General features: G+C 41.3%; 1 protein-coding gene across 3 annotated transcripts in view; it reads left to right on the forward strand.

Annotated features, from left to right (window-relative positions):
* Window positions 1-14582, forward strand: part of CDH13 (cadherin 13) — a 1198041-nt gene that overhangs the window by 1012757 nt on the left and 170702 nt on the right. For all 3 annotated transcript variants that reach the window (XM_004377722.1, XM_004377723.1, XM_004377721.2), the window contains one exon: window positions 8698-8838. In XM_004377722.1, the coding sequence (XP_004377779.1) occupies window positions 8698-8838 (141 nt within the window). The remainder of the gene's footprint in view (window positions 1-8697; window positions 8839-14582) is intronic.

Consider the following 14582-nt stretch of genomic DNA (forward strand, 5'->3'; position numbering starts at 1 on the left):
CCTTGACAACTTCAGTCTTTTCTCCATTTATCATGATGTTGCTTATTGGTCCATTTGTGAGGATTTTTGTTTTCTTTATGTTGAGGTGTAATCCACACTGAAGGCTGTGGTCTTTAATCTTCATCAGTAAGTGCTTCAAGTCCTCTTCACTTTCAGCAGCCAAGGTTGTGTCATCTGCATAACGCAGGTTGTTAATGAGTCTTCCTCCAATCCTGATGCTCCGTTCTTCTTCATATAGTCCAGCTTCTCAGATTATTTGTGCAGCATACAGATTGAATAGGTATGGTGAAAGGCACACCTTTCCTGACTTTTAACCACACAGTATCCCCTTGTTCTGTTCAAACAACTGCTTCTTGATCTATATACATGTTCCTCATGAGCATGATTAAGTGTTCTAGAATTCCCATTCTTTGCAATGTTATCCATAATTTGTTATGATCCACACAGTTGAACGCCTTTTGCATAGTCAGTAAAATACAGGTAAACATCTTTCTGGTATTCTCTGCTTTCAGCCAGAACCCATCTGACATCAGCAATGATATTACTTGTTCCACATCCTCTTCTGAATCTGGCTTGAATTTCTGGCAATTCCCTGTCGATATACTGCTGCAGCTGCTTTTGAATGATCTTCAGCAAAATTTTACTTGTGGGTGATATTAATGATATTGTTCAATAATTTCTGCATTCTGTTGGATCAACTTTCTTTGGAATGGGCATAAATATGGATCTCTTCCAGTCGGTTGGCCAGGCAGCTATCTTCCAAATTTCTTGGCATAGACAAATGGGCACTTCCAGTACTGCATCCGTTTGTTGAAACATCTCAATTGGTATTCCATCAATTCCTAGAGACTTGTTTTTCGCCAGTGCCTTCAGTGCAGCTTGGACTTCTTCCTTCAGTACTGTTGGTTCCTGATCATATGCTATCTCCTGAAATGGTGGAAGATCGACCAATTCTTTTTGGTATAGTGACTCTGTGTACTCCTTCCATCTTCTTTTGATGCTTCCTGTGTCATTTAATAGTTTCCCTGTAGAATCCTTTCAATATTGCAACTCGAGGCTTGAACTTTTTCTTCATTTCTTTCAGCTTGAGAAATGCCGAGTGTGTTCTTCCTTTTCGGTTTTCTATCTCCAGGTCTTTGCACATGTCGTTAGAATTCTTTACTTTGTCTTGAGCCGCCCTTTGAAATCGTCTGTTCAGTTCTTTTGCTGCATCATTTCTTCCTTTTGCTTTAGCTACTCGACATTCAAGAACAAGCTTCAGAGTCTCTTCTGACATCCATTTTGGTCTTTTTTTTTCTTTCCTGAAACTGAAGAAAATCATAACAAGTCCGCGAGAGCCAAAGTACGACCTTGAGTATATCCCACCTGAATTTAGAGAACATCTCAAGAGTAGATTTGACGCATTGAACACTAATGACCAAAGACCAGACGAGTTGTGGAATGACATCAAGGGCATCATACATGAAGAAAGCAAGAGGTCTCTTCACTAGGAGTTCTAAAAGAAACATGTCCTGGAATTGTGTTTCAGTCTCAGGGTAGTCTAGCTTGGGTTATGTGCTCCTCATCAGACCACGGCAATGCAGGGCCCTGATTGGCCAGGCCTAAGCCACATGACCATCAGTGGTGGAGTCAACCCCACCTGAACTCCACCTAGACTGAGAGAGACGAAGGGGGATTATAGCACAGATACATGAGGGAGAATGAAGCCCATAGCAGCCCAGGCTATAGTTAGTGCTGGAAGCTGTCCTGTGGTATGACCCATAGCAATCTGTACTGCAAGTTGGAGAAGAGCAAGTGCTGTGAGGGATTTAAATCCTCACTAGGTAACCATCATAGAATCGCCTATAATCCCACTGCCGTACAGTCAATTCCAACTCATAGCAACCCTATAAGACAGAGTAAAACTGCCCAATAGGGTTACCAAGGTTGTAATCTTTATACGGAAGCAGACTGCCACATCTTTCTCCTGTGGAACAGCTGGTGGGTTTGAACTGCTGACCTTTCAGTTAATAGCCAAGCACTTGAACCACTGTGCCACCAGGGCTTCACGGAATCACACTAGCCCCCAATTTACTTCGTTGTCAGGAGCCCTTCTTTAGGGACAAGTCATGCTTGGGATCATAAACTAAATGTCTTGTAGGACTGGTATGAAAATTGGCAAGACCCTCTTGGAAAGCAATATTGAAAAAGGAATGAAGAGCTTTAAAATATTCATATCCTTTGAGCCAGTAGTTCCACTTCTTGAGCTCTATCATTCAAATAATAGTAATAATCAACCAAAAAAATATATCTTAAAGTTCCCTGAATAAAGAAGTTCTTTTTTTTGCAGTGTTATTTAAAATTGACAAAAATTTTAGAAAGACTGGAAATAACCTAAATACCCAATAATAAAGGGCAGATTAAATTATAAAATATGCATGATTATATTCATGCAGCCTTTAAAATAATGTCAAGGAATTATATTAGCAGATGATATTCTCATTGCCATCAAGTCGATTCTGACTCATAGCAACCCTACAGGACAGAGTAGAACTGCACCACAGGGTTTCCAAGGCTATAAATTTTTACCGAAGAAGATTGCCACATCTTTCTCCCACAGAGTGGCTGGTGGGTTTGAAATTACATGAGGAAAATTATATTGCATTTACCATGATCTCTTCTATAATGGAAAAATTCACATAGTTTCTTATTTTTATGATTGTGTACTTTTCAAAAATACGTACAGTGCATTATGATGAAAGCAAAAACATTGTACTAAAAAATTAGGCCTGCGATATTTCTTGGCTGTTTGTTCAGGCTAGTGGTTAATACGCCCAGAGACACTCAAGGAAGATTATAAAGATGGGCCAATTTATTGGTTTCATATGGTCTAGCTGCAGAATTTATAGTAAATAGTAAATCCAGTCCAACTTGTCAGTGACAGTAGGTAGAGACAGTAAGTAGAAAGCTGCTTAGATTAAGCTATGTTTCTCTACCTTCAGCTTGAGAATGAACAGCATTTCAAGCACTGCTTTAGACAGATGTGTCAAACGCACCAGGCAGAACAAGAGTTACCCAATGCCGGATTTAATAACAAAGTCCATTTGCACTCAGCAAGTAAAGAACTTTGTGACATTCAATCCTGGTGAAGCTAGAGTTTGTGGCATTCAATCCCAGTGGAAAAATAAAAACCAAACCAGTTTGCCATGAAGTCAGTCTCAACTCATGGAGACTCCATGTGTTCCAGAGTAGAACTGCACTCCATAGGGTTTTCAGTGCCTGGCTTTTCAGCAGTAGATCACCAGGCCTTTCTTCCAAGGCATCTCTAACCTTGAACTCAAACCACCAACCTTTCCGTTAGTAACCAAGTGATTAACCATTTGTGCCACCCAGGAACCCCTTCATCCTGGTGTAACTGGAGTTAAAATTGAAACACTGGGAATAGCCCTGTCACAGGAGTGTATCAGCCTCCTGCTCACTGTCATGTTACTGGGTGGAAATCCCAGGTTTTGCACAGCGTGACTTGTATCGGCCGATAAACAAGAGACCGAGGTGGGAGACTGTAAAGGTGCCTTTATTTCATTGCCCAAGGAAGGAAGCAATCAGGGCTGTCGCCACCAAGAATGCTTCGAGAGGGTGAGGGAAAAACGTTACTTTTAGGGGGTTTACAAGTAGGGAGTTCATACAAGTTATCTCAGCAACATTATTAATCATACCATACAGGCACCAGGATTTTCACGGGGCAGGCTAAGCAAAGGAACCGCAATTCTGATGCAGAGTGTGAGGCCGGCCAAGCAACGGAACTGGAAATAGCAAGGCTGGCCGAGAAAGCTGCAGTGGAATTTTCTGCAGCCTGGGGACCTCTGTATTATTCATGAATTTAAAAGTTTAGAATTTTACCAAACTGTCCAACCAAACTAATACTCCTTAAGTTAGTAGCTCAGAAGCTTTTAGTTAAAGGAACAACAAATTAAAGGTGCCCTAGAGAGAAAATAGCTAACCACCCTTTAAAATAGTTAAAAGCTTTGGGACAGCTATCACTCGGCTATTAAAATTTACTATGTAATCTTGTGGCTTTAGAAGGAAATTAGAGAACCCCCATCGCTTTTTTGCTCTTTGCTCCCCATGATATTTCTTAATTATTGGTTGGTACAGCCAATGGTTTTTTAAGCTGTCTTACTGGTAGGACTGTTTGCACAGCTGTAAACACCTTTTATTTTTGTTATTGAAGGTAGTTCAACTTGAACTATGTGTGAATGATTAAAACCAATCCAAACTGTTGTAAGTAAACAAGGAAAATTTTGATGTGTAGGATTGTTAGTTTCATTTGTGGTTACCTTAATATTTACCCCTGTTTTTCTAAGTTTAAACCAATCTTTTATTTCTTTATATCACCTTGACTTCCTCTCCATATGAAAGATCTATGACTACATTTTTTTAGTTCCTCTTTTTTGTTTTAATGTTGTCATCGATTATATATCGATGGCTCTGTTTCCCTATTAACAGTGTTTTAGCTTTGATTTATTTTTGTGACTTCCCTATCTGGGTTGATATCTGGTTGCTCCCTCCTGTGTTCTAGTCTTGGGTTGTTATCTGATGGTATTGATTTTCTAACCAGAGGACTCAGTTTGGTATTTCTTGTCATTTTGGCTTGGTTTTTGCAAATTCGCTAAACTTCTGTTTATCTGGAAATGCCCTAATTTCACCATCATATTTGAGAGACAGTTTTGCTAGATATATAATTCTTGGCTGGCAATTTTTCTCCTTCAAGTCTTTATATATGTCATCCCATTGCCTTCTGGCATTCACGGTTTCTACTGAGTAGCCCAAGCTTAGTCTTATTGACTCTCCTTTGTAGATGACTTTTCGTTTATCCCTAGCCACTCTTAAAATTCTTTATCTTTGGTTTTGGCAAGTTTGATTATAATATGTCTTGGTGACTTTCTTTTGGGATCTACCTTGTGTGGGGTTCTATGAGCATCTTGAATAGATATCTTCTCATCTTTCACAATATAAGGGAAGTTTTCTGCCAACAAATCTTCAACAATTCTCCCTGTATTTTGTTATCCCCCCTGTTCTGGTACTCCAATCACTCATAGGTTATTCCTCTTGATAGAGTCCCACATAATTCTTAGGGTTTCTTTATTTTTTTAAATTCTTTTATCTGATTTTTCCTTAAGTGAGTTCGTGTCAGGTACTTGGTCTTCAATCTCACTAATTTTGACTTCCATTGCCTCAATTCTGCTCCTATGACTTTCTATTGAGTTATCTAATTATGAAATTTTATTGTTAATCATCTGGATTTCTGTTTGCTGCCTCTCTATGGATTCCTGCAGCCTGTTAAATTTGCCATTATGCTCTTCTATAATCTTCTTAAGTTCCTCTAGTGCTTTGTCTGTGTGTTCCTTGCCTAGTTCTGCATTTTGAATGATTTCCTTCCTGATATCTTGAAGAGTTCTGTATACTAATCTTTTGTATTCTACCTCTGGTAATTCCAAGAAGTTCTCTTCCTCCGGAAAATTTCTTGATTCTTTGTTCTGGGAGCTTGCTGAAGCCATCATGATCTGCCTGTTTATGTGACTTGATATTGACTGTTATCTCCGAGCTATCAATAAGTTATTTTATTTATTTATTTCTGTTTGCTTAGTATGTCCTAGCTTCTTGTTTTGTTTTGTTTTGATATGCCCACATAGGCTGCTTGTGTGAACTAGTTTGATTATTGGCTCCTTTGAAGCTCTTATGTCCTGTCACCAAGTGGTTGGCTCTGTTACTAGGTATGTGAGCCCAGAAGTCTGTTTACTTTTCTTGTATGGATTCAACTCAGGTGTCCAGGTAGTCAGTCACCAAGTATGTGGTGCAGGTTCTCACCTACAGTCCTAGACAGGCAGGGGTGATAGGAGTAGGCACAGGTATCTGGCTGCAGTAGGAGATCACATGGTGAGCAAGGCAGGGGGCTGACGGCTGCCCCTGAGTGTCTAGGAAGAAAGCGTGTCCCTATTCCCTAGAGTGCGTAGGTGGGTAGGTTTTGCAGCTAGACTATTGGCAACCAATGCTGTTGACTATAAGGACTGGGAGGCACAACTTATTCTTGGACCCCTGTCGTAGGTGGCTAGGTGGCATGGGTGGAGGCACCAGTCCTCAGGCACCTGATGTGGATAGGCGAGGACCCTGCTAAATGGGCAGAGCGGTGTCAAATGTCACAAACCTGCCACTCCACCATATAGCTGATACAGTTGAAGTTAGGCTTCAGGTATATACCCTGTTGCATTGTGCTAATAAGGGCCTACGCTATTGAAATGGGCCCATACAGGTCTATGCAGGGGTGAAAGGCGTTCAAAGTCCATGGACCTCTTATGCCTGTGCCTACGCAAAGGAGCTGTGCCTGCACTGAGTTGCCAGCTTAGGGGAGCTGGCAGATTATTTTTTCCTGTTTGTTAATTTGTTCCCTCTCCAAGGCCAGGAGAATGGCTTAGGGTGCATGACAGGACCTACTTCTGGCCCAGGGGACACAGCTATCGCTGAAGCTGGCCCGAGACCTGGTGTTGAATGGAAAGGAGGCAGATAAATGGGAGAGAGGTTCTTCCCAAATGGGGTGTTTTTTGATCCACCTGGTGGGTTAGATGCACGTACTTATCTTTTGCCAATTGAGCACCACTTTTCACTGGTTCTGGAGGCTTGAATAAGCTCTCCATCACTTGGTCTCTCCTGATGTGGAAAATGTATCCTGAAAGCCACTGCTTGCCTCACTGCGCACACCAGCCAATCCGGCCTGCAGGGCACCGGTTCCTGCCAGGTCAGGTCTGGCAACTCCTTGCTGCTTCTGAACCGTCTCTCCCTCCTCCTGCCACTCAGTCCAATTCCTCAACTTTATCTTTGATGTTCAGGGCTCCTATACTATCATATATAATCAATTCACTTGTTTTTTCTGGTCTTTGTTGTAAGAGGGACCACAGGAAGCATATAACTACTCTGCCATCTTGGCCCCACCTCTAAACAAGGAAAATTAATGCCTCATTAACTCAAAAGGCCACAGGAGGGCTGGCTTCTGTCTTGGCATGATGAAGCAGCTCCAGTAATATCTCTGGGGAGCTTTTCTTTTTCTCCAAGGTTCCAGTCTAATTCTCTCAGTAGATGACATGTTCTAAGACAAGCTTCCCCCACCTAACCGTTGTTGTAACCAGGAGATGGCTAGACTAGCTCCCCAGGCTCAATGCTTTGAGGTTCACATGATCAGGAAGCAGAACTTCCTACCCCCAACCATCAAACTCAGGTCCAGGGCCTGCACTAGTTATTATGCCTCCTGGGATGGGATGCACCTATTCTCCCAAAAAGGGCTATTCATTCCAAAAGTTGGCAGGTTTGGAGGGTGGGAAGAGGCAATCCCACCTAAACCACCTCTGAATGGAGGTACAGGTGGGTCCCCAAAGGAAATTGGGGATGCTGTCTTACCAGAAGAAGGCTGGTTTGCTGGTTGGCCAAGACAAACAGTTAGTAGTTATAGAAAGCAATCTAAATGCCGATGTTGTTACTTACCAGTCATGCTTTGTTTTTCATCCTAGAATCAGGGCCACTCAGCTAGTTGTTCTGGATGTTTAAACGTGGTAGGAAAAGGTCTGTTGAATATTCAAAAGAAAAACTTACGTACATTAAGAGAGGCCAAAGTCCAATATTGCTTGTGTTAAATTCACCAGATCATGGCTAGATTAAAATGCGTCTTCCAAATATAACATCCTTTGAGACTACAATGACATGAAAGGAGTGCAGTATAACTGACTCTAACCCTCAGGGTTTTTTTTTCTGCCTGTAAAATGGGCACAATAATTGCAGCTTGACATGGTTTTTGGAAAGATTAACTATTATGATTTCTGTAAAGCACAGTAACCCAATGCCTGACCCATCAAAAACCAAACCAAACCAAACCAAACCCATTTTCATCACGTCGATTCCGATTCATAGAGACCTTATAGAACAGAGTAGAACTGCCCCCATAGGATTTCCTGGCGCCCTGATGGCGCAGTGGTTAAGAGCTATGGTTGTTAACCAAAAGGTTGGCAGTTTGAATCCACCAGCTGCTCCTTGGAAACCCTATGGGGTAGTTCTACTCTGTTCTGTAGGGTCTCTATGAGTCAGAATCAACTCCACAACGAGTTTGGTTTTAATCTTTATGGGAGCAGATTGCCAGGTCTTTCTCCCATGGAGCGGCTGGTGGGTTTGAACCACCAACCTTTTGGTTAGTAGCCGAGCATTTAACCACTGCACCATGAGGGTTCCTTTGACCCATCAAAGTGCTCAGTAAATGTGAGTTTCTAAATCTGCCATCTTTGTCCTAATGTCATCATCAAAGTTAGCCTCATTTCCAAATCATTTTCACGAGGTTGCTGTGAAATGACACATATATGTCGACATCTAATGTACAGAGTACACCCAAACCCAGGAAATACAGCATTCTGGAATGTGTCAGATGTCCTCTTAAACAAGGCCAGAAAATAGATTCCATCCCTATGGACAGCTCCAGTTGATTAGTGGTGGGTGGCTTGTATTGGAAGAGATTTCAAAGGCACACCTAGACACTGTAGGTGAGAGTTCAGTGTCCAGTTGAAGACTCCTGCCCAAGCTGGAGGAGCAGGGAGAGGCAGCCTGAACAACCCGCTTGCCACATGTCCAGAGCAGTAACTCAAATCTAAACGCCTTCTTCTCTGTTGTACTTTGCTTTCACAGACGCTGGAAAATCCCAAGTATGAACTGATCATCGAGGCCCAAGATATGGCGGGACTGGATGTTGGATTAACAGGCACTGCGACTGCTACCATCATGATTGATGACAAAAACGATCAGTCTCCGAAATTCACCAAGAAAGAGGTAAGCCCTTGCTGAGTGCCACCACTGCAGTCACGCCCAGGATTACTGATCAATATTCGTTCCCCTACTGGCTTCCTATATGCAAAATCAAAAATCTGCCTTTGTGGAAGAGGGGATGATGTGTCGCCAGAACATTTTTTCACATTTTTATCTTATTTCCTGTGTGGAGCTGAAAATACCAGAGCACCATGAGAACAAAAGCACTGAATCTTGTTAAAGTCCAGAAAAAAATAACAACTTTTAATGCCTAAGTGCCATTTTCACAGTTTTATTGGTATTATTTAACGCTGACTTATGGGAGTCCCATTGTGATTTTAGCATAACAATAACTATATTTTTAGCGAATACAGATTGAGAGGCTAGACGGAACAGCAGCAAGGAGGTAAAGCAGATTTTCTTGGCAATAACAAGGTGGCCCAGGAGCTTATAAATAACAACCAAATTAGCTTGTCTCGGGGAGCCATTACTTATCCCCGGCCCCTGTGCTTTTATGATTATGGATCATGGTTGTTGTTTCCCACTTATTCCAGTGGAGCAATGTTTGGGGACGGGCTGAGATTACATTCAGTGGCTGAATTTGTGTCCAAACCAGAATATCACTGGCAGTATGCATCTGGTGGAAGTATGCTAAGATCATGGCTTCCTTTGTGAGTCAGGGCCAGGGTCAAGGATTTGATGACCCCATTCCTGACCAAGTGAAGTGAATAAGTATGACAGCCCCTGACATTGGCAGGGCCTTTACTGGGCATCTGCCGTTGTCTCGTTTGGCTGTGCGAGATGACCTTCATTCACCATGTTTTATAAATGAGGAAGCATATTGTTAAGCTCAGCACTAGACACACTACATAACTGCTCTAAGGTCGTGGACATAATAAGTAGCAGAAACGGGTCCCTGCAGCTCCGAAGGTCTCCTCACCTGCCGTTAAGGTTTACCACCCTCCAAGGCATTCAGAGAAGAAAGCCACACCTGGACCAGCAGTGGCCTGCCCCTTTCTCTCTGAGCCCCAGGACTACCCCCAGGGGGCTTGGGACAGATGGGCCTTCTCAGCCTCCTGGTTCTTCAGTGGTCTGTCCTCCTGTAACCCTTCATGGCTTATTCAGGGGGTGGAAGTTTCCCTCTCTCTCAGTGGTGTCTTGAAGAGTCAAGATTCCAACCACAGAACAGTAAAGTCCACAGTAGTCTTATATGGCTTCAGTTCTTTCTTCCCCTGAGAACGGTCCTGTAACTGCTAATAGCGGGCTGCTCATTATTCCCATGTTTCCCAAACATGTTCCAAGAAACACCCAGTCTGGTGGTGGTGAGGAAGATGATGATGAAGCTTCTAAAATTTCACAGGCTGACTGGCATTCTTACCCAGACGACCTTCTCTCCGTGTTGAAAAGCTACTGTTTCCCTTTAAAGTGGTCTGTGAATCTGCTCAAGCACTTCATAATACACAGCTTAGATCCCTAGAGTTCTAGGGAAGGAGGAATTCTGGGGGTGGGGCAGAATCTCTAAAATGCCTCACTGTGCAATCAAGCCTAGGGAGGAAAGCAAGAAAGACAAAGAGAAACTTGTTGGGGAGAGAAGCGGAACACCTGATGAGACCTAGACCAGATAGAGTAATGTCCAGAGCATGGAAGAGGTAGACCAATAGGATGTGGCTGGAAGAGAGAGGAGACATGCAGCTTGCAATCTTGAAAATGAAATATTTTTTAGAAATGATGTTCAAGGTTTAGTCATTACAGAATGGAAAGGATGGTGTTGAGAGTGTCCAGGGGTTGAAGGTATAAGGAAGGCTGTCTGAGAAGATGCTGCCTTACATGAATTTCAATATATATTGGGACATTTCTTAGGAAGTTCATAGGAACATATAGTTTTAAGAATTCTATTTGACACAGCCTTCTCTCTCCGGAGGAATCCATATTTTTATCTGTTCCAAAGCTCTGTTTCAAAGAGGAGTTACAATCAGCTGCAAATTACTGAGCCTGGAAATAACACTGTGTTCAACATGACAGTGGTGTAGTTTCTCTCGTGTAAAAGTCTGCAGATAGATAATCCCAGGCCAGTGTGGTGATGCCCTAATGTAATCAAGTCCTCAGATTCCTCCTATCCCTCTCTGCCTTCCTCGAGGCTGCCCCATGGTACTATGTGATCACTGCTGCAGCAGTCATCACATTCTTATTACAGGAAGAAAGAAGTAGGAAATGAGAAGGGCAAAATGCAACCCGCCAGCTAAGTAAACCTCATTTAAAGAGCTTTCCCAAAAGTCTTTTCTGGTGACTTCTGCCTGCATCTCCTTAGCACCCCCCCCCCGCCCCCCATTTATAGATATGGCAGACTGGGAAAAATACATGTACTGTTTTTAGTTGGAGCCCTGGTGGTGCAGTGGTTAAGAGCTCAGCTGCTAACCAAAAGGTCAGCAGTTCGAATCTACCAGCCACTCCTTGGAAACCCTATGGGGCAGTTCTACTCAGGATCAACTCGACAGCAATGGGGTTTTAGTTTGGTGCAGCCATCACCACAATCTATTTCAGAACATTTTCATCACCCCAGAAAGAAACCCTGTACCCATTTGCAGGTGCTCCCCCGCTCCCACTTTCCCCCAGACCCTGGCAACAACTAATCTTTTTTCTGTTTCTATTGATTTGCTTATTCTGGGCATCTCATGTAAATGGAATCATACAATATGTGGCTTTTTGTGACTGGCTTCTTTCATTTAGCATAATGCCTTCAAGGTCCACTCACGTTTTAGCATGTATCAGCACTTCATTCCTTTTGATGGTTAAATAATACTCCGTTATATGAATATACCACATTTGTTTATGCTTTCATCAGTTGATGGACATTTGGGTTGATTCTGCTTTTTGGCTATTATGAACAATGCTGCATATTAATATGAACATTCATGTATAATCCATTAACTTTTTATCTGAATTGTCTCTCAATTGCTTAATAGTTAGAATGAAAAAGAAGTTACCTATAATATCATTCCAAATCAAGAGTGTAATTTCTCACTTGTTTTACTGAACAAAGATGTCTTTCTAAATTGCAGTTAGTATGGCTTGTTCAAGATGGATCAACTTCTTTTTAATACACATATAATGTTGACACAGAAAGTACATAAATCCTGAGTGATCTGATTCTCCCCAAGTTGAAGGCAAAACCCAAATCAAGAAATACAATGTGAGACCAATGTCGCTCATTAATATAGATGCCAAAATTCTCAACAAAATTCTAGCCAATAGAATTCAGCATCATATCAAAATGATAAACACCACAACCAAGTAAGATTCATAGCAGGTATGCAAGGATGGTTCAACATTAAAAAAATCAGCCAAAATAACCTACCACATAAATAGAACAAAAGAAAAGAACCACATGGTCAACTGAGTTGACACAGAAAAGGCATCTGGTAAAGTCTGACACCCATTCCTGATAAAACCTCTCAATAAACTAGGAAGAGAAGGGAAATTCCTTGACATAATAATGGGCATCTATACAAAATCAACAGCCAACATTATTCTCAGAGGCCAGAGGCTGAAAGCATTCACCCTGAGAATGGGAACTAGACCAGGATGCCCTTTACCACCACTCCTATTTAACGTTGTGCTGTAAGTCATAGCTAGAGCAATAAGGCAAGGAAAAGAAATAAAGGGCATCCAAATTGGAAAGGAAGAAGTAAAACTATCCCTATCTGCAGATTATATGATCTTATACACAGAGAACCCCAAAGATTCCACAAGAAAATTACAGAAACTAACAGATTGAGCAGTGTAGCAGGACACAAGATCAGTATACAAAAATCAGTTGGATTCCTATACACCAACAAAAAGAACTTTGAAAAGGAAATCAAGAAAACAATACCATTTATTATAGCCCCTAAAAAGATAAAATACTTAGGAATAAATCTAACCAGAAACAAAAAAGACCTATACAAAGAAAACTACAAAATACTATTGCAAGAAACCAAAAGAGACCTACATAAATGGAAAAACATACCATGGTCATGGATAGGAAAATTCAACATAGTGAAAATGTCAATTATACGCAAAACTATCTACAGATGCAATGTAATCCTGATCCAAATACCAAGAGCATTCTTTAACAAAATGGAAAAACTAATCACCAACTTTATATGGAAAGGAAAGATGCCCTGGATAAGCAAAGCATTACTGAAGAAAAAGAACAACATAAGTGACCTCACAGTACCTGATCTCAGAATCTTCTATATAGCCACAGTAGTCAAAACAACCTGGTACTGGTACAACAATAGATGCACAGACCAGTGGAACAGAATTGAGAACCCACCTATGGTCAGTTGATCTTTGATGAAGGACCAAAGCCCATTAAAAGGGGAAAAGACAATCTTTTTAACAAACATGGCTGGAGAAACTGCATGTCCATCTGTAAAAAAATGAAACAGAACCCATACCTCACACCATACACAAAAACTAACTCAAAATGGATCAAAGACTTAAATATAAAACTTCAAATGATAAAGCCCATGGATGGAAAAATAAGGACAACACTAGAGTAATAGGGGCCCCAACACAAGGCATAAATACAGTACAAACCATAACTAACAATGCACAAACACCATAAGATAAGCTAGATAACTGGAAGCTCCTAAAAATTAAACACTTATGCTCATCAAAAGATTTCACCAAAAGAGTAAAAAGAGAACCTACAAACTAGGGGAAAAAATTGGCTATGACATATCCAACAAGAGTCTAATCTCTAAAATCTATAGAATACTTCAACATCTCAACAACAAAAAGACAAATAATCCAACCAAAAAATGGGCAAAGAATATGAACAGACACTTCACCCAAGAAGACATTCAGGCAGCTAACAGACACGTGAGGAAATGCTCACAATCATTAGCCATTAGAGAAATGCAAATTAAATCTACAGTGGGATACCATCTCACCCCAACATTACTGGCACAAATCAAAAAAACAGAAAATAACAAATGTTGGAGAGGTTGTGGGGAGATTGAAACTCTTATGCACTGCTGGTGGGAATGTAAAATGGTACAACCACTATGGAAAACAATATGACTCCTCCTTAAAAAGCTAGAAATAGAAATACCATATGATCCAGCAGTCCCACTCCTAGGAATATATCCTAGATAAATAAGAGCCATCACACAAATAGACCTATGCACACCCAAGTTCGTTGCAGCATTATTCACAATAGGAAAAATGTAGAAACAACCTAAGTGCCCATCAACTGATGAATGGATAAACAAAATGTGGTACATACACACAAATGGAATACTATGCAATGATAAAGAACAATAATGAATTCAAGAAATATCTCAGAACGTGGATGAACCTGGAGGGCATTATGCTGAGTGAAATAAGTCAGTCACAAAAGGATGAATATTGTATGAGACCAGTATTATAAAAACCCAAGAAAAGGTTTACACACAGAATAAAGCTATGTTTGATGGTTATAAGGAAAGGGAGAAGTGGGGAAGAGAAATCACTAACTAGATAGTACCCAAGTGTTAACTTTGGTGAAGGGAAAGACAGCACACAGGGTAGAGGAAGTCAGCACAACTTGAACAAGGCAAAGTCGTAGAAGCTTCCTAGACACATCCAAACACCTTGAGGGATCTAGTTACTGGGGCTGAGGGCTGGGGACCATGGTCTTGGGGGGCATCTAGGTCAATTGGCATAACATACTTCATAAAGAAAATGTTCTACATCCTACTTTGATGAGTAGCATCTGGGGTCTTAAAAGCTTGCAAGCAGCC

Source organism: Trichechus manatus, unplaced genomic scaffold (genome assembly GCF_000243295.1).
Source record: "Trichechus manatus latirostris isolate Lorelei unplaced genomic scaffold, TriManLat1.0 scaffold00053, whole genome shotgun sequence".
Lineage (NCBI taxonomy): Eukaryota > Metazoa > Chordata > Mammalia > Sirenia > Trichechidae > Trichechus > Trichechus manatus.